The 21,171-nt window shown below is 39.4% G+C and overlaps 1 protein-coding gene across 1 annotated transcript in view; it reads left to right on the top strand.

Annotated features, from left to right (window-relative positions):
- The window catches only part of cfap58 (cilia and flagella associated protein 58), a 145,928-nt gene extending 125,912 nt beyond the window's left edge, over nt 1-20,016 (top strand). Inside the window, exon 18 of the mRNA XM_067442635.1 lies at nt 19,400-20,016. Coding sequence (XP_067298736.1) covers nt 19,400-19,541 — 142 coding nt within the window. The 3' untranslated portion in view covers nt 19,542-20,016. The remainder of the gene's footprint in view (nt 1-19,399) is intronic.
- The last annotated feature ends 1,155 nt before the right edge of the window (nt 20,017-21,171 follow it).

The raw sequence follows: 21,171 nt of genomic DNA, 5'->3' as shown, positions 1-21,171 counted from the left end.
GCTCCAAAACTCCGGAAGCCATTTTGGCTCGCTCAGGACATTTGGATTAACTGCTTTAAAGGGGTAGTTCACCCAAAAATGAAAATTATCCCATGATTTACTCATCCTCAAGTCATCGTGTGTAAAACATTCTTCTTTCAGACAAATAAAATCGGAGTTATATTAAAAAGTCCTGGCTAATTAAAGCTTTATAATGGCGACATTTGTTGCTCTGTTTTCGAAGTCCATAAAAATACATCTGTCCGTCAAATAATGTGCTCCACACGGCTCCGGGGGGTTAATAAAGGTTTCCGGCGTGTAACTGGTAGTGTAAGCCTTTTGAACTGCAGAGGCACTTTTAACACTTTTCCACGGAATGCTATCGGCCGGAACTTTACTTTATAAAGTTTTAAATATGGATATTTTCTTTACACAAATGCATCGGTTTGCTTCAGAAGGCCTTTATTAAACTCCCCGGAGCCGCGTAGAGCATGTTAATTGACGGACAGATGCATTTTTATGGACTTCAAAAACAGAAAAACAATCGCTGCCATTATAACGCTTGGATTAGCCAGATTTATTTTTTTAATATAACTCAGATTTAATTAGTTTGAAAGAAGAATGTCATATACACCTAGGATGACTTGAGGGTGAGTAAATCATGGGATAATTTTTATTTTTGGGTGAACTAACCCTTTAACCACACAATATTATTATTATTTTTTTTGATCTTGGTAAACATGAAAGCTTGGTGAGCTTGTGCCATGTCAAGACTAAGACATGCCTACTCTTATGGGATCCTGAGTTTTTTTAATTTTTTTTATTTTGATTCAAGCTGCAAGTATCTTCCATTTGTCTGTGTTTTGAAAAAAGGGGCTTCACCATCTGCTGTACAGGCGTTTTTTTTTTTCATCGCATTGATGACTTTATCATATTGATGCCTTTACAGTGGACCAATGTAGGTCATCTGGTTCAGAGGAGAGCTGGTCCCCAGCCTGAGCCTGGTTTGATTCAAGGTATTTTGTTCTCCATTTCTGTCAACTGATGGAGTTTGGGTGTCTGGCCAGCCACTGTCGCCTTTGCTTTCTTGGTTGGGAACACTTAATATTCAGCAATATTATTGATTTGACTGCACTAACACTATTGGATGAGAACAACTTAAACTAAATTAAGCTGAATAATGACACAACTGTCTTCTTCCTTATAGCTGAATAATTTCTTTCCCCACAAAACTGATGAAGTTTGCAACATCAACACTGTTATTGAACTGATTTTAATCAACATTGAACTGACTCGAACAGAATAACAACACAATTTTCTTCAGTAGAGCTGCTTATAGCTGAATGGAACTTGTTTCATAATGAATTATCTTAACACAGTTATTGACCTGAATTGTGTCAAGACTGAGCTGAATTGAGCTAAATAATGCCACTATTATCTTGCTACAGCTGCTTTACTTTGTTACTTTACTTTACTTAGTTTGTCTCATATGTTATGAATATTTTAAAATATTTTACTATTATCTCATAGTTTTCATTATAAATTCTGTCACTTTTCCTGTTAATTACTATGAAGCTGCTTGAAACTATTTCTATTTTATAAAACACTATAAAGATGACCTGACTTGACCAATGTATCACATTCTCAGAAGTTATGAAATTGTAATTATATTGCATTGCCGGAGTTACAATGTGGATTGTAGCGTTAATAATAACAAAATCAACAGCTATAATAATATAATAATAACAATTCATTTAATTTAGGCTAATGTATACAACATTTTTCAAGAAATGGAGCCCAAAGTGCTTTATAATATAAAATCATTACAACAACCAACAAGAGGTAAACATTTGTAATGACAAACATATAGAAATACTACAAGAAAATCTCAGCAGCAAAATAATATGAATAAATAAAAACAATTATATAGCTGAAAACTAGAATAATGCTGTTTATTGTCACTATTTCATACACTTTCATATGTTTTCCTCAGAGAAGACCCCACATTTCCTTTCTTCATCAGATTGGACATTTAAGTGAAATATTGCAATAACTAATCATTTTCAGAAGGAGAGTGATAAAGCCTTCGATTTCAGTATTAAACCACGATACCACACACAGCATTAATAGTCAACCATATCTTTTTTGTTTTTTTAGAGCCATAAAGAACACGTTTGAGAGCAAAGCAAATAAACACTATTTGCTTTCCTTCCTCTGTCCTAGGGAAAGCGCATAATAAGCTTCAAACTTTTTTTTCAATTTATTGATTGATTAAAGTAGACCACACACTGAAATAGCCCATGCTTTTTTCCTCTCTTCCATAAAAACGAAGGCCATTTAAACTAAATGTCAGAACTACAAAAACAAGAAATCAATAGCAATTAAGAATATTTTAATTGCACTGCTTGATGTTCTAAATGTTATATGATGTTTTTTCTGTTTCATATTTTAGGGTTTTTATACAGTGAGATAATGATACCAATAGATTTCTTTTAAATTAGAGCACAGCAGTGCCAAAATCGAATTGAAGAACTAAATTGGCGGTGTCAATTAACGGCTCTATGTCCCTTGACAGCATTTTATTGCAAGCCATCAATATAATCGCTAACCACTGCAAAGCAAACAAATCATTTTAACCATCTTCAACTTTCTGACTGGCTCTTTAATGCTGCCTGTCATCAAATCATTCATTTTCAGACTCCAAATCCCCCTCCCCCCTTGCTTGCTGTACGGAACCGAGAGAAATGTAATCACAGCTGGCTTGGCTTGTAAATTCTCTGTTTCAGATGACATGCGATGAGCGATGTTGTTTTGATGCCTTCATTTGAAATGAGGGAATAGACAGGAGGCAACCACGGCACTGACAAGTTCACAATAAATTGCATGCAAATGAGGACGTGGATTATTGCATTCTGGGTAGCGAATGAGACGGACGGCATCGGTAGCCATGTTTATGAGGTGTGATGCAAACAAGAGTCAGTAATGAGAGTTGATCAAGCGCGACAAGGTGCAGAAACACTCAGCGTGTGTATAAGCAAATACGCAAACACACCCCTTCAGGAATTACTTCTTGGCTCATAGTTGAGTGAGCGCTTACTGACTGGAAATATCTTGTGGAGGTTTGGTTGAGAGCAAAGTCAGAGGTTTTAAATGAGAATTTATTTCTTATAAAACTAACAGCTGCCATGGTTTTATTAGTTTCCTTTATGCAAGTGCATTGTTTTGTTTTGTTTTTATTCTGTACTTAAGACATTTTTTTGGATTTCACTGTTACAACAGTTCTTGCTTTACTTTATTTGTCCCTTTAAGGGAAAATAGTTTTGGGCAATACGGGTAAGCTGCATAACAAGAGACCCACACCAATTGTATACTTTGAATTAGAGTTCAACAACCTTTTAGCCAGAGGAACAAAAAAATTCTTATAGCGGTTGTATCTGAAACTTGGAGTACGAAAGCGTCGACCCGATGGAAGTTGTTTGAATTCTGGATACAGCACATGAGAAGGGTCCAAAGTCATTTTCTTTGCCTGTTTATAAATAATTTTTTTGAATATCGACTGTATATTGCTACAACTACTGAACGCAACTACTTTCATTGCTATATACGCACCAACCAGTTCAACTGAGATCTAAGAGTAACTGTTATATTACTGAACCAGACCACTATATCATACAGTATGATGGATTCAGTAAAGGCATGATAAAACAGCAACCTGACCCTCTGAGCAACTCCAAACAGTACATTTTGACATGCACCCCCATTAAAGTTTGTCATCAATGAGCAAACCTAAGTATTTGTATAAGGCAGTCTGTCTAATGGGCTCGTTGTTGATTATGATTGGTGATTGCCTACTAATTTGGATTCAAAAACCATTTCCTCTGTTTTTTAACGCTATTTGCAAGACGTTGGTATGTCCGACAAGCCGCACTCTCACACCACACACACGTTCTCAGGCAGTGAAAAACACATCGCGGAGCAAAGAGGATAATGACAACACACTGACAGACAGGACAGAGCAGGTTACTTTTAACATGAAAAGCCAAACCCTAAAACCATAAACCCTTCAACCAAAATGTAAACAATAAATACTCTTTTGTGGCTCTTGTGAGAAACCAATACACACCGTTTTTTAAGTGTAAGTCCACCGATGTTAATCTACGAACTCTCTTGACTGCTTTGTCTGACAAATATTTCAGATTTGAGGGATTGTGATTGGTCAGATCGCCTGTCAATCAAACTTAATGATTTTTTGATTGGACCCAATATGGATTTTGCAGCAAAGTTTGCTGCTTTGGCTTCAAAATAGCCATAATTTAATGGATTACATGCTGCACTTCTGCCGTTTGTTCCCCTTAAAACAACGAGACGCTGAAATCTTTGTTTTGGATTTTAACTATTACCACTCTGTAGACTTCCCTGACACTGAAGAACTTAGCTGGAAGGAAGCCATGATTAGGTGTCTGGAGAACCCTGATCCATACTTCAGCTACAGCTAGAACCAGAGCCCAACCCGTTACCACCCCAATTGACCAATACTACGCCAGATGAAGAAAAGCTAAAGTCGGTTTTTGATGTATTAATTTTTGCTGTAAAAACTGATTAGTTATTTAACTTGGTGCCAATTAAAGGCATTTTCAACTAAAATAGAAAAACAAACAAACACCCAAATAGAACCTATATCATCTGCGTCCCATTGCTCGCTGGGCTCTACGTCTGCGCGAGTACCTCTCCGCTGTTTGTCCCCATGATCCCGCCCGGGCTCCTTCCACCAATTCAGTCAACTCCACCTTGGGCTATCGTTCTGGGCTACGTTTCCCAAAAGCATCGTAAGCTTAAGTTGATCGTAGAACTATTGCCACCAATGGCTTACGAGGCTTACGATGCTTTTGGGAACGGCAGCCCTGGTCATGCTTTGGGTCAGCACCATCCGGCCACTCATCCCATCATCTCCTCCATGCTCTCATCTGACAGTTTTCATCATCATTTTGCCTGCTCCTGTCACCATCGCCATCTCCTAATCCTCCTCCTAAGCCACCTCCTTTGTAATGTAACCAATATTCAGTCATTTTTGTTGGACCATTTTCATGGATTTTTTGTTTGTTTCTATTTTCCTTTGCCCTATTTCCCACCAATCTTTAGTTTAAATAAATGTAAAGTTATACAAAGTTTAAATAATTTTTCTGCATCATTATAATTCATGTGTGAAGCTCATTTGAGAAGCCTTTTTACTGTGATATACATCACAATCAGAAAGAAAAGTCAAGCCAAGTAACATTTATTTATATGATGCTTTCAGATTGTTTCAAAGCAGTGATAAGAGGAAAATTATTTGACGATGAAACCAGTTTATTTCGGGTTGTACAAAAGGTGTTGCATGCCAAATTGAAAAAAAGAAAACAGAAAAAAAGAGTAAATTTCACCCAATCGAAAACGGGTGAAACATCTTACTATAATGAAAATTGTGGTTTCAAATGTTGGTTGCAAAAATTTGATTTCATTAGAATAAATTATACTTTTGAATGCCTGTGAGTGGAGAATATATATATATATATATATATATATATATATATATATATATATATATATATATATATATATATATATATATATATATATATATATATATATATATATATATATATTTTAGAATCGGATAAGTTATGACATATACAAGTAACGGACTATGCATGCTAACCAGCTTTGACTTGTCTTTTTCGTTTTTGTATTCTTCTTTCTACACGGCACATGAGATGGTGTAATACTGAACTGGACTTTATTTGACTTTAACTGGTATTTGAGATTTTGTGATTTTTAATCCACATCTTTGCTAGTTCTAAAATGTTCACATTTATTTTGTTCAAATGAAAAACTGGGTAATGCAACTCATTAAGCCAATCCATAGGCATGAGCATTTTGTGAAAGTTTTATGATCATTTGGGGTGACAGGATTGAGTCTTTATTGATATTTTTGGGCCTAGCTTTAAGGTCAGGTCAATTTATGTGTATTTTTATAGCACCTTTTCAGAATCCGTGTTGTTTGAAAGCAGAAAACCATGCCTTAATGTCTTAAAGCCTCCAGTGACTGTGGCGAATGTCATAAAGAAAATAAAAATCCATAAGGTGTTTAGGTAATGGATGGGAAAACCTTGAGAGGAACCAGGCTCAGCTGGGGAAATCTGTCCTCCTATGACATTAAGTTGAGCCATACTGTATCTAACCATACAGTCACTATACTGCCTCTAGATTGAAAAGCAGCATCTTGCACTTTAATTAGGGAAGGAACCTTGGTGTATAGCCAAGTCTTGTGGTTAAGGAGTAGTTTACTTAAACCTTGCTTTACCGATTTGCTGAGTCATGGATATAGCTGTAGACACTTTTAGACTATTACAATGAAGATCATGGTCTCATGGGAGAGATGTAGGGTTAAAAAAAAGAAACTGAGTGAGATTAAGTGAAAGATGGTGAGATATTTTTTGTCTGTCTAGAACAACCTCCAGTTAAGTCTGTGTTTTTGTGCCAAAACATAATGCAAATGATCCTCTGTTGAGCACTGTGGAGAAATTGCGGCAGCTTTCAATGTCTATCTGACATTGACTTTGATTACATTAGTATTCAGTTGATAGTAGATGGAAACGTGCCCAATGATGTTCAAAGAGGAATCATTTGTTTGGCTATTTGCCTGGACTTTAGTGATTTGTTTGACGTCTCTGTGAAGTTCATTTAAAGTGGGATCGGTTTCAAATATTTTATTTGTTAAGGGAAATTTCCTTACATAGACACACGCAAAGACATGAAAAATAAGTTGGATTGTAGAAAATAATTTGATCCTGAATCATGTTCGAAGTTAGATTGCATGAACACTCTCTGTACTACGTTAAACTGCCACCAGCGTTGGATTATGTGAAGGTTGTAGCCCTCTGGAACTCACAAACCATAACCTATCAAAACGTCTCTCTCGAAGTAGGTGCACATTGTGATGTCTGCTGGATTTAAGCCCTGTGCTACGCGGAGAGCCGTGTAATTGCTCTCAGGTATGAGAGGTCTTGTTCTGACCTCATACAGCTGAAAAGGGCACACCCTTGATACAGAAGTGGTCTCTTCTTTGTTATGAGAAGAAGTTTTGGCTGGAAGTTGCAGAGTTTTGTGATGGCAGGTTTGTATTATCGTAGCAAAGGAAGCAGCAAGGTCAACTATCAGCAAAAACACACATGCATGATTGTGATTAAACATGCTATAATTTCTTTGCTATTAGCAGCACTGAATGGAGTGGCATGGTGGTGCCTTGTAGTCTGATTGCTATTGTTTAAATCATTTGGTAACACTATAATAAGGTCGTATTAGGTAACGCTAGTTAATGCAATAACTAACAATAATAGTGACCACTGCATTTTTTCATTAGTTCATGATAATATGTTTAAAATAATATGAATTAATTTTAATACATGATTTAGTATTTCTCATTATTATCACTAGGGCAGATTGACTAACAGCTTGCGAATCCTCTTTTGGAGTAAAAACTACTGTCAGGATTTACTAAACACACACAGTGATAAATTTGTGCCGAAAAGGCGTGGGTACAGTTATTTTTGAGGCTGACCATGTTGCATTATGCATTTGTAGGAGTTTCCCTTTTCAGGCGCAAAATTTATGGGAGGAGATTAAATTAGTCACGCAAGGTGATCTGCAAAGGTTTGCGCTTGTCAATTTACTGGTATTGACACCATTATTTACCACCTCTTAAACCAGACGCTAACTGGTAGATTGTGTTGGTCATAATGGGAATGATCCGGCTGTGTCTGTGTTGTAGGCTGTGTCCGTCGTCACGCACAGAACTGTCCACTCCTATCGGTGGATGAGATGGCGCTCTCACGCTAATTTGCCCTGTTTAGTAAATCTGGCCCAAAGAAACACACATAAAACACCAGTATGAATCTTCAACATAAGACATAAGATAATCTCAATATGCGTACTTCTCTGTTCTTGTGGACTTGTGAAACATCATCAGTCGCTGCCCAAGTCCTCTTCCAATTCAAAGTTCGCATACAGTTCAAATCCCCGGATGTGTTCTAATCCTGCCTTCACATGCTATTGGAAATTTGATAATTCCGCCTTCTGAAGTCGTGATTACGAGCTCATTGCGTTCAAGTTTCAAAATGTGAGGGCGTTAAACACCACCTGAGATCATCATTGCCATGTTTGTGTTGTTGTTCCAATACGTCACAGAGATAGAAACTGATGTGCAGTTTTTACCTAGGAAACCCAGAAAGCATTAAACAGTTAGTTCACTCAAAAATGAAATTTCAGCCATTAATTACTTACCTTAATGTCATTCAACACCCGTAAGACCTTTATTCATTTTCAGAAAACAAATAAAGATATTTTTGTTGAAATCCGATGGCTCAGAAAGGCCTTCATTGACACCAATGTCATTTCCTCTCTCGAGACCCATAAAAGGCACTAAAGACATTACAAAGTTCATCTCACTACAGTTATTCTACAATAACTTTATGAAGCGACGAGACTAGTTTTTTTTTATTTTTATCAATTTTTTTGTCTAGTCTTCATGCCCTGAGTATGGTTTCACTAATAATAAACGTACATTTGCATAAAGCATGCATATTTGTCCATACCCATGTTGATTAGAGTATTAAAAACTTGAAACATACTAATTTAAGGTACATTTAGAACTGATGTGAAAAATGTGCAATTAAAATTGATTAATCACGAGTTAACTTAATCACGATTACATATTTTAATCGATTGACAGCCCTAGTTTAAATACATGAGATGATGAGTAACAGGTGAAACAATAATCAATGAAACAACAAATAACTTTGGCAACTTAAGGTCCATTTACATGACACCATTTTCAACTAAAACCGGAAAACTTTTTAAAGCGTTTTGGCCATTCATTTACACGGCAACAACATTTAGTGGCCTGAAAAAGGAAACTTTTGAAATCCGTTATCCTCTCCATGTAAACTACCAAAAATGTGCGTATTACATGTACAGTCTATAGACTTTTTTATTTACTGGCAGGAGGACAAAAAAAGTATTGTATTTAAAGTTAAAGGTTAAATTAATTGTTGGCATTAATGTTAAGTGTGTGGAACCCAATTCATCCCAACTACACAAGCTCTGTTGATTTATCTGTAATAACTCAAAAATACCAGCACGCACGTTTCAAGATATATTTCATGCTTTTGTTCTGTATTACAAACATTTTGAGAGCTATTTTAGAGGGTTTTAAAACATTTTTTTTATGAATCCATTAATCCATCTAGGAGTGAAAAGACGAAAATATGCGCTAACAATTTAAGTGCTTCCATTTCTTCATAGTATTTAAATATTTAACAGAATATTGTGAGCGAAAGGACATTTGAGCTGCGTGGAGAAAGAAAAGTATTTAGTGGAAGATATCATTCTGCTGATGAAATGTAAAAGGTGTGAGGCGAATATTCACTGCTATACTTCTTAAGATTTAAAACCTTCACATTCCAACCACACACAAATCACCATCTGTTATTGATTTATAATCTCTAAAGCGACCATTCTTCCCTCCCTCCTTCTCTTTACTTTATTTCTGTTTCTCTCTTTCTGCCTGCCTACGTGGAACTATAGATCATAATTGAATTACTGTGGTAGAGGGGACGTATAATCAGCCAGATGGAGTGAGCTGACTGATTTGAAAGACAGGCAAATAATCATATCTTCCCCTTTATTATCCCTGCCGGCATGGGGACGTATTGAATAAACTCTGCACGTAATGTAACTGCATAATTCCATATAATATGGTCATGTCCTGATTCCTAACTTGCTGATTTTTTAACTTCCATAGACTATTATTGCAGCTCTGCTAAACATGCTGATTGATTTATTTGCACCAATGAATTAATCATGCGTTTAATAAACAATAGATGAATGTAATTTGATGGAGGGCCATCATGTAATTAGAGACCAGGGAGAGTGGGAACACTGCGGTATACCTTCTTTTTTTCCTCCCATATAAACAAATAAACAGGTGTTAAATTGGGCCAGAATGATTCAGGGCAGTGTTTTATTGAAAAGAGACAAAAATATTGGCTGTTTGTGGTAGTCTTTTTCAGTTTTTTTGTATGCTGTAGACCAATTTACCACACTTTTAAACTTAAAAAAATAAAATAAAAAGTTTAGTTAGATTATCTTTTTATATCCTATCAGAAAACACACAGATAATGATTATTATTTTCTTTTTGGCTCAAAGGATTACTAATCACCACTAGTTCCCTTTATCGAGGGAACTCGCACTGCGTCGTCCAGTGACAACACTCTCGGGAACGTCCTCGGCGTAACGTCTCTGAAGCATAAATGAAATCTGTCACCAATCTGATTGGTGCTACGTCATGACGTAGTAAATGGTGGCATAAGCGGAAGCTATAAGAGGACACCGTCACATAGTAAAGACAGCTTTTGCTCTTCAGCTCTGTGTGAAAAGCATATTGTTTGTCTATTTATTGTTTTTCTGTATATATGTATATATATATATATATATATATATATATATATATATATATATATATATATATATATGGCAAGCAAGCAATTTATATGGTGTGTGCACCCCTGCCCGTGCTTTATTACGGGCACAGACACACGCCAGCTGTGTGTGCATTGTCTCGAGGGAGCCGCCTGCAGCGAGTGTGAGAAGCTGCCGCTCCGAGTGCTGCGCTCGCAGCTGACCATGTTCACCGAGACCGACAAGGCTCGCGAGCCCCAGGGATCGGGTCCCGCATCTGTTTAGGCAGCGCAGCGGCGATCATGGGGCTCTCGACTGGATCTCGCGACGGGAGGCGGGCATGCTGAACCATCTTCCCACTCCTTGCCTGATGATTTAGAAGCTCTCCCGCCTCGTGAGGAAGCCCGCGAGGCGGCTTCTTCCCGCGAGGCGGATAACCCAGTGCTGATGCTGTCTGATTCTGAGGGGTCAGATTAGTTCAGCCTGGAGGTGGGTGGATTTCAAGTGGATTCACCTCTTCACTCTCCCGCTCAGGAAGAGCTTGTGGATGTGCTGACCTGCGCTGTGGCCAAACTAAGCATTGAATGGTCACAGGAAAAAGTCGGAATTCCAGCCTGTGAGCAAGCTGGATGGACGTTTTTTCAAAAAGCGGGCTCAGCCTCCATGACGGGCTTGCCGTTTTCCCCAGATTTGCACAATGAGTTGTGCAAATCGTGGGAAAAAACTAACTCAGCGCGCCTATCGAACCCCCCGGGGTTATATTTTGTATGTGTCGTGGCCGCGTCTGAGGCTGGCTATGGGGCGCTGCCACGCGTTGAGGAGGCACTAGCAAGCTATTTGTCTCCCGATGCGGCAGTGTCCCTGAAAGCCCCGGTCCTGCCCACCAAGCCATGCAGGGATACCTCGTCCCTGATGGGCAGGGCTTATAAGGCAGCCGGGCGTGCTGGTAGCTGCCTGCACATCATGGCGATTCTGCAGGCCTACCAAGCGGAGCTCTTAAAGGAGCTCAATGAAGGCGAGGGACCATCTCCGGACGATATTACGGAGCTCAGAAAGGCCACCGACTTGTCTCTCCGCGTCACCAAAGAGACGGCCCGTGCCATCGGCCGCTGTATGGCTGGTTTGGTGTGCGTGGACCTCTGGCTCAACCTTTCGGGGATGAAAGTTAAGGAGAAATCCTTCCTTCTGGATTCCCCGATAGGCCCTGCGGGTCTCTTCGGCGGCGCGGTTAATTCCGTCGTCGAGAGATTCCAGGAGGTGAGAAAGCAGTCGGCGGACTTTCGGCAATATCTCCCTCACCGCTCTGGGCCTCCAGACACAAGGGAGGCCTCGAGTGGGCAGTCCCGGCCATCCACCAGCGCCGCCTTTTGACAGTCGCAAAAAGAGAGAGTCGCCTCCCTCGCGCCCCTCCCGAGGGAGCTTGGCATAGGAGACGGCGTTCTCGCCAGAAGGCTTCTAAACTGAAGGGTGACTTGAGAGACGTCCTTCAGGCGAAGAAGGCTTCTGGCAAACAGTCCTAGCTGCGGCGGGACCGTTCAGAGCTGGCCCTCTCGGGGGCGGACGACCGAGGTCATTCCGAACCCGCAGCTCTGGGAAAACCGATGCTGTGCTCCCGGCGTTAACAACGCTTCGGGCCTCATCTGTTTCCCGCGTACGTACGCCGCTCCAGCCGACCTGAGAGCGACCTGCGGTGCGACAGTGAACATGTGCGCACACCGAAAATTCTCCCCGATTAAACTCTGCCGGGCGGCCGCTTCAGGGGGTCAGGCAGGAGGCTCTGTGGGTACCAGAGACCAGCCCCGAGAGGCTGGTTCCCCTAGTAGAATATATCGGCGCATGGTCATGCCCTTCGGAATATTTCTGCTTGGGCCCTGCATACCGTGGGAAGGGGGTACAGACTGCAGTTCAGAGTTCCACCACCGAAGTTCAATGGTGTGGTCTGGACCGTGGTCCCCCCGGCCCAGAGGCAGGTTATGGAACAGGAAGTACGCTCCCTGCTGCTCAAGGAGGCCATAGAACGTATCCCTCCACCAGACAGGGAGTCGGGTTTTTACAGCCAGTACTTCATTGTTCCTAAGAAGGATGGGGGGTTACGTCCAATAATAGATCTGAGGTACTTGAATCGGTCTCTGAGGAGATTCAGGTTCAAGATGCTCACCATTCCAGCCATTGTGAGTCAGATCTAGTTCGAGGACTGGTTCGTCACGATAGATCTAAAAGACGCATACTTCCATGTCTCCATCCTCGCTGCCCACAGGAGGTTCCTGAGGTTCGCTTTCGGGGGCGAAGCGTACCAGTATCGGGTTCTTCCTTTTGGCCTAGCTCTTTCCCCTCGCACCTTCACAAAGTGCATGGATGCAGCGCTTGCCCCGATCAGGCTCCAGGGCATCCTTGTACTCAATTATATGACGCGAGAGATGCGGTTCGGCATTGAGATGTCGTTCTGTTCCATCTCAGGTGCTTGAGGCTGAGACTGAACACGTAAAAGAGCGTGTTAATGCCCTCCCAGAGGACCACGTTCCTGGGAGTCGTATGGGACTCAACTACGATGCAGGCTTGACTCTCCCCCGCTCATGTCGAGTCCATACGGGCGGAAGTCTCAGTTATGAAGCTAGACCACAGCCACACTGTGAAGCAGTTCCAGAGACTGCTGGGCCTTATGGCAGCAGCGTCCAATGTGATTCCGTTCGGCCTGCTATACATGAGACCCCTCCAGTGGTGGCTGGGAACCAGGGGGTTTTCCCCGAGGGGAAATCCTTTTCGTATGATCAGGGTAATGCACAGATGCCTCCGTTCTCTCATCATATGGAAAAATCCTGGGTTCCTGTCCCAAGGGCCAGAGTTGGGAGCATCATGTTGCAGGAAGATCCTCTCAACAGACGCCTCCCAACAGAGCTGTGGGACCTCTGGGTCTGGCCCTTGAGGGGGCTCAGTACCTAGGGGATAGCCTGCCAGCCGATGTCGTGGAGACCATTCTCAGTTCTAGAGCTCCCTCTACGAGGAGACTGTACAGCCTTAAGTGGAATGTCTTTTCCAACTGGTGTCGAGAACGGGAGGTGGACCCAGTCAACTGCGCTGTGGCCTCAGTGCTGGAGTTCCTCCAGGACTGTTTCTCCGCCGGGCTAACCCCACTCTGAAGGTGTATGTGGCTGCCATAGGGGCTTTCCACTTGCCTATAGATTCTGGACCATTGTGGAGGCACCACTTGGTTGTACGGTTCCTCCTGGGGGCTCGGAGGTTGAGGCCTGCGGCTCATTCCAGAGTCCCAGCCACTGGAGTTGGCTTTGGCAAGAAACCTGACCCTTAAGGTGGCCTTTCTCCTCTACAACACTTCTCTGAGGATCCAGGCCTCGCCTCGTCGCCACACCTTCCACGTAGAGTGCCCGCTTCATCGCAAAGCTGTATTTACTATGTGACGGTGTCCTCTTATAGCTTCCGCTTATGCAGTCACTTATTACGTCATGACGTAGCGCCAATCAGATTGGTGACAGATTTCATTCACGCTTCAGAGACGTCACGCCTAGGGCGTTCCCCAGAGTGTCGTCACTCGACAACGCAGTGTCTCGTTCCCTCTCAGGGGAACAAGGGTTATAGACATAACCGAGACAATTTTAGGATACCTACCGAAATCCTTATTTAAACCCTGTTTATAATTGTTCTGGGGTGCAAAAGCCAAAAGCATTGCTAGCATTAGTTCAACGATTCAGAGTTTCCCAAAGCCATAGTTCCAACGAACATTTGAATGTGTGCTTGGAATGTACAGCTCTCAACTTGTGACTAGAGGCACTTTCTTGTTAGTATGACTTAGTTAGTATTCACACAGCTGCTGGAGGGATTATTAAACAAACACACAGCTCGCGAGCACCGGGACTTTTATTATGACAGGATGGCACACTGTCGCCGGGCACCTGCACTGATCCGCTCTTCCAGTTATGATTATGAGGTGAAGCAGCTCTGTTTATCATATTAGATACATTTAAGTGTGTTGAAAATGATGTTATGACATTACTCCGTGCGTTGCACTTGTTTACACTGCTAAGAGTAAAGAGCTCCTGCCAAATAAAACCCGAAACCGAGGGTAGCACAGATATGACGCAATTGACAGGCGACTTCCTCAGACGCTATGCTGAAACATCCCGGTCCTTAGTTAAAATAGCAATTTTCTCACAATTTACAAATAGTTGGAAACTTTTGGGATATTATATACTCAACTGAACAAAATATATAACACTGGCCTAGTGGTTTTTGGATATTTTACTGCAAAAATACTACATAGTGCACCTTTAACTAACAATGATACTTCTATATATATATATATATATATATATATATATATATATATATATATATATATATATATATATATATATATATATATATCTTTTTACATTAATTAATAAATTTAAAAAAACTGTTGATTATTAGTTATTAGATATGTTAGCTCAGGTCTGTTAAATAATATTAGATGCAACCTTTTATTTTAATAATGTATTTGTAATTGCTGAGATTAATATTAAGCATGATTAATGCACACTTTTCATTGTTGGAATCTTCAATGTTAACAAATGGATCTATAAAACACTTAAAAAGGCATTACTGAAAAAGCTTACCGACCCCGAACCTAACATTATTTTAAGATATGATTTAAGCTTTCAACTCTCAAGAAACTCCAGACAGATTTTGAAATGCTTATGACAGAATTTACAGCCTTCCCCTCATGGCAATTGGCTGACACGCACCAACTTTTTAACGTCCTCGCCACTTTCCCCGTTGTCGATCCCTTAATCCCCTGCGTTAGTCAGCTCCAATAGAGAATGCTTTGGAGACACGCTCTCGACTCCGCACCAGTGGACACGTACGGTTAACCTTCTGCACAGCTGTGACGCTCTGATATCAGCAACTAGTTCAAGTGTGCCACACTCACAACTAGAAATATCGTTGAGTCAGTGTGAAGCTCACACACCGAGGAAGACCAGTGAGCTCAAGCATCTGTCAACAAGTCCGCTTGTGATATAAAATATGAAGATCATCGATAAAAGCAGGGTTCAGTTCTTTTTTTTTTTTGACTAACTGCTATTAGACACCATTTGGCAACAGACAACCAGACAACATAAGGCAATTTATTCCAGATTAAAGGAATACAACCTGTAATTTCCTAATTCATAATGACTTCACAGAGCAAATCCCTTCTCTACTGGTCGTGGATCTGGGTTTGATAATCATCATGAGGATCCTCAGATTGTCAGAAGCCGTTTGTTCCAGATGACAATGGCACTATTATCAACAACACAGAGTTTCAGTCAAAGCTCATTCACAGATGTCGAGAGCCACATCCAAGAATCAACATTTCATCTTACCCGCAAACATTCATTTTGCTCTTTTTGTTTACCAAATGTTGGACGAGCTGTGTGTTTGCTCATGTTTAAAGCTTGTTGCCAAATATCTTCATCGGCCCCACTGTGAAATTGCATTACACAGTCAGTGAATATTAATTGACGGCATTTGGTATTGGACAAACAAAGTAAGTGAGCAGTCTCTGTGTGTGTGTGTGTGTGTGTGTGTGTGTGTGTGTGTGTGTGTGTGTGTGTGTGTGTGTGTGTGTGTGTGTGTGTGTGTGTGTGTGTGTGTGTGTGTGTGTGTGTGTGTGTGTGTGTGTGTGTGTGTGTGTGTGTGTGTGTGTGTGTGTGTGTGTGTTTGTGTGTGTGTGTGTGTAACCGTGTTTTGAACAAGAGATTCAGATCATTGGAGCACAGTTGAAAGTGAGCTGGATAGTAACAGATGTTTTCTCCTGGGAAATAAAAAGGGTGTGTGGGTCTTTTAGTCTGGTGTGTAGGTGTTAGACCGGGGCGTAAGCTTGAAAAGGACAGAAGAAGTGTACCTAAATGTGAGTTTGTGCGCGTTTTGTTGATTTGAATTGCTTGTGATTTGTTTAGATGTGTGGTACTTCACCTCTCAGCGGCTGTTTATCTACAGAAATGTAATACAAAAATATTTTAACCAGCCGTGCATCTTTCTGCACTTGAAGGGGTCATACACTCAAAATGTTTTCTTGCGTTGAGCTGCAGTTTGACAGAGTGCATTGGAGTGGAACGTCTTGAGGTCTCGAGACAAGTTTTAACAACTTGTCATTATAGTTATCCATAATTAAGACATTAACGTTACAGTAGCTCCTGTAAATGCCTTTTTACTCTCAAAATGTTTGTTCCACCGCTTGCTTCCTTTGATTGGTTACTTCATAATTTAAAATGAACATTGAAGCACTGTTAAAACGTGGACTGTTTTTTTACTATTTCACAGTCATTGATGGGCATATCCATCATTTATGAGACAATGCTTCCCAGCCATTAACATTTTCAGCTTTCTGTGTTTTTACTGTTATACAGTAGGGGGTGCTATAACACACCTTCTGAAAGAGTCCTGAATCTCCTGATCAAAACACTGGTGAAGAAGCAGAAACAAGTGATAGTATAGATAACATTAATAGTTCAGCAGATATATATATGTAAAGTAGCATGATCATCAACATTAAGCAGCATATAAATCAAAACACCCTAATGTTACTGAATGAAATGTCGACCCAGGACGAGCTGTTGGACTGTGAACCATCAAAAATATAGTAAGCAGCAAAACAACATTTCGTATTTTTTATATGTAATATCCATTTTTTAGAATTATTTCTACAGAATCATGTGACACTTAAGCTTTGAATAATGATGCTCAAAATTCAGCTTTGCATCACAGGAATAAATTACATTTTAAAATGTATTACATAGAAAATGTTTATTTTAAATTTTAATATATAACAATATTACTCTGATTACTGCATTCATCAAATAAATGCAGCCTTGGTAAGCAGAATAAGACTTTTTGTTTAAAAAAAAAAATCTTAATATTAGGGGTGTGGTAATACACTTAGCTTACAAGATGAGACGATACATGATATTGGGTTAATAAGAACTAGACAGTTCTAGACAGTGGGCATCAAAAAATGCAAATTTAGAACAAGGGTTTAAACTCTTATGTTGGAATCGAGATGCACAACAAATCACTTCGAAACCTGCAGCACATTTGTTTATTTAGCCGAATTATGACCTTTGTGATTACACAATAACACTATTTGAAATGGTTTTAATATATCGTGCAGCGGCTGCAGCCTTAAAAAGCGATTTAATGCTGCGTTCACACCGAATGCGAATAGAGCGCATGGAGCAAGTGATTTCCATGTTAAGTCAATGCAAAGGAGGTCTTATTAGCGCTTTCAATTTGCCTGGAAAAACGAGAATTTAGCATCCTGTGAGATACGAGATACGAAGGGATTTTTGTGCAGTCATGCGTTTTGAAGCGAATTGCGAATCGCTTCAAATGCTCAATTTATTTATGCGTGTCCAATTCGCTGAGGAATTAAAAATGTTAAAGCATCCAACTAGACTTATTAAAGGATTAGTTCACCCCAAAAATTATTACCCCATGATTTACTCACCCTCAAGCCATCCAAGGTTTATATGACATTCTTCTTTCAGCAAATACAATCAGAGTTATATAAAAAAAAATGCCTTGGCTCTTCCAAGCTTTACAATGGCAATGAATGGGAGCCCAAAATTTGACGACCAAAAAAGTGCATCCATCCATTATAAAATTACTCCACATTGCTCCGGGGGGTTAATAAAGGACTTCTGAAGTCAATTGATGGGTTTTGTAAGAAAAATATCCATATCTAACACGTTACAAACAAAGTAATATACTGTATTTAGTTTCTGCCAGACCACTTTCTGTATTCAACTCACAAAGAAAGTGTAACACCTCTCACAGTTCAAAGCATTTATGCAACATCTGACGTCATACATCATGCATCAGTTACGTTTTTTTACATAAGTTAAATACGGAAGGCAGTCTGGCGGATGCTAGATGATTTACTTTATCATGTGTTAAAGGGTTAGTTCAACCAAAAATAAAAATTCTCTCATTAATTACTTACCCTGATGTTGTTGGACACCCGTAAGACCTCCGTTCATCTTCAGAACACAAATTAAGATATTTTTGTTGAAATGCGATGGCTCAGAAAGGCCTTCATTAAAACCAATGTAATTTCCTCTCTCAAGACCCATAAAGGCACTAAAGACGTCGTTACAAAGCCCATCTCACTACAGTGGCTCTACAATCATTTTATGAAATGACGAGAATAGTTTTGTGAGCAAAAAAAATAAAAATAACGCCTCGGGCTAATTTCAAAACACCGCTTTGAACAGTTATGAATCAGCGTATTGATTCATGATGGCATTAAGAGTGGAAATTACATTGGTGTCAATGAAGGTCTGTCTGAGCCATTGGATTTGAACAAAAATATCTTCATTTGTGTTCGAAGATGAACGGAGGTCTTTTGGGAGTCGAACGACATTACGACTAGGTAAGTAATTATTGACAGAATTTTCATTTTTGGTTGAACTAACCCTTTAAATATGGATATTTTTCTTACACAAACACATGGCTTAACTTCAGAAGGCCTTTATTAACCCCCTGGAGTCGTGTGGAGTATGTTTATAATGGAAAGATGCACTTTTTGGACATTAATAAAACATTACATTTTATGTTCAGATTTAAAAAGTACGAAAAAAATAGCCAGCTGTTAATTGAGAGATGGTTTTATCCAAAGCAATTAACAGAAACACCCATTCTGAGGTTAGAACACAAACGACCAAAATGATTTATTTATTAATACATTAATAATGTAATGTAATATACACTGTAGCTATGCTTAGCAAATGGTAAAATGTGACCCTAACTGAGCAAAACGCTGATCAAACAAACACGCGATGGAAACATGACCGTTTGATGCATGCGTAAATAGACAAATTCCGACAGGTCTCAAGAACACTTCCTGTGAATATGACCCCTAACCGTGTGTCTTGCTCTCTGTCATCTCTGCAGGGAGAAGGAGCGAAGTCTCGCCACAGCAGGACAGCCTGTGATTCAGCCTCAGCGCCCGGACGGCCCCAGGTTCACTGGAGGGGGCTTCAGTTTTAAGCAGCACAACAGGATGACACTTCAAGCCCTGGAACAGCAGTCCTGATTCCTATCAGGATCCTCCAAGGAGCCTCTTCACCCATCATCGCCTCTTGATAGACCGTATTTTCTCGTGTTTATTCAGCTCTGTTGGTGCTGGTCAGCTACTCAGTCAGCTGCTGTCAGCAGTGCATTAAAGTCAGTATGCCTTCTGGAATAAAATAAAGTCTGTTATTGTCACTGAAAAGTTTGTTTCATTCTGCACTAAACAAATCCACACACAAACACAACCTCTATTTGCCTCTCTACTCCTCTGTCGCTCTTTGTTTGTTGGTGTCTCTCTCAGATGTAGTGCACTCTTGTTTTCTAGTGTGCAGGTGCTGTAGGCTGCTGTGTATAATATGACACTGTGTACTTGTGTATTATAAACTGTAATTGTTTCTAAGCCATTTTTGACATAAAACCACACTGGCTCTATTCCAGAACCTAGTAAGCTGACTTGCTGTCAACTTCCTACATAAGCAGCATCTAACTGAAACGAACCCCCGGTAACCAATTTGGAACGCTTTGAATAAGCAGCAGCTCGTTGCATCATATAAATAGTATGTTTTACATCCTCACATAATGTGCACAGTTTTGCATGTTGGTACGCTAATGACAAGCATATAAATACACAGAGCAATTATTGCGTAAATAACCTTTTTAATAATAAAAAAAAAAAAAGTTGGCAAACTCTTTTTATTGGTTCCAATAGAGTTTATCATTATGCATGTTGCTAAGCTAATGACAAGATGTTCTCTAATAGGTATAAAAAATACATAGCACACACACAACCAGTCATATAATACATTGTATGGGTCAAAATTAGGATTTTGTCTAAATCATGTTCAATCAAGAATCAAATTAAGATCATGTTCCATGAATATATTATGTAATTTTCATCCCGTACAAAAAAAAAAAAAAAAAAAAAAAAAAAATATATATATATATATATATATATATATATATATATATATATATATATATAGTAGTAATGTGCATTGCTAAGGAATTCATTTGGACAACTTTAAAGATGAATTTCTGAATATTTAGATTTTTTTGTACCCTCAGATTCCACATTTTCAAATAGTTGGCCAAATATTGTCCTATCCTGTCAAACCATACATCAATGGAAAGTTTATTTATTCAATTATATATATATATATATATATATATATATATATATATATATATATATATATATATATATATATATATATATATATATATATATATATATATATATATATATATATATATATATATATATAAACATATGACTGGTTTTGTGGTCCAGGGTCACACATTGGCTGTATTATGAAGCCCCTAAAGGGACATGGTGATAAATATGAGATGAGAAGAACAATTAGCCTATATGTCAGTGCTTTTGAATTCTCTTACAAATGTTTTGCGTTCCCCTGACAAACTAAACCTTTGAGGTTTTTTGCTAATGCAACATTTCTAAGGGGAATGCAAAGGCTTTGTGATCAAAAGCATTGGAATATTTTTTCCTCCTATATCATATCTTTTTCATCACCATGTCCCTTTAGGGGCTCCATCTATCTATACAGTATTTTGAATGCATAACTAAGCTTATAAAATAAGCTTATATTAGAACAAATCAGTCTTATATGCAAAAAAATACACAACACACAAAC

Source organism: Pseudorasbora parva, chromosome 4 (genome assembly GCF_024679245.1).
Source record: "Pseudorasbora parva isolate DD20220531a chromosome 4, ASM2467924v1, whole genome shotgun sequence".
Lineage (NCBI taxonomy): Eukaryota > Metazoa > Chordata > Actinopteri > Cypriniformes > Gobionidae > Pseudorasbora > Pseudorasbora parva.
The sequence above is the reverse complement of the archived record's forward strand: the minus strand, read 5'-3'. Positions and strand labels throughout refer to the sequence as shown.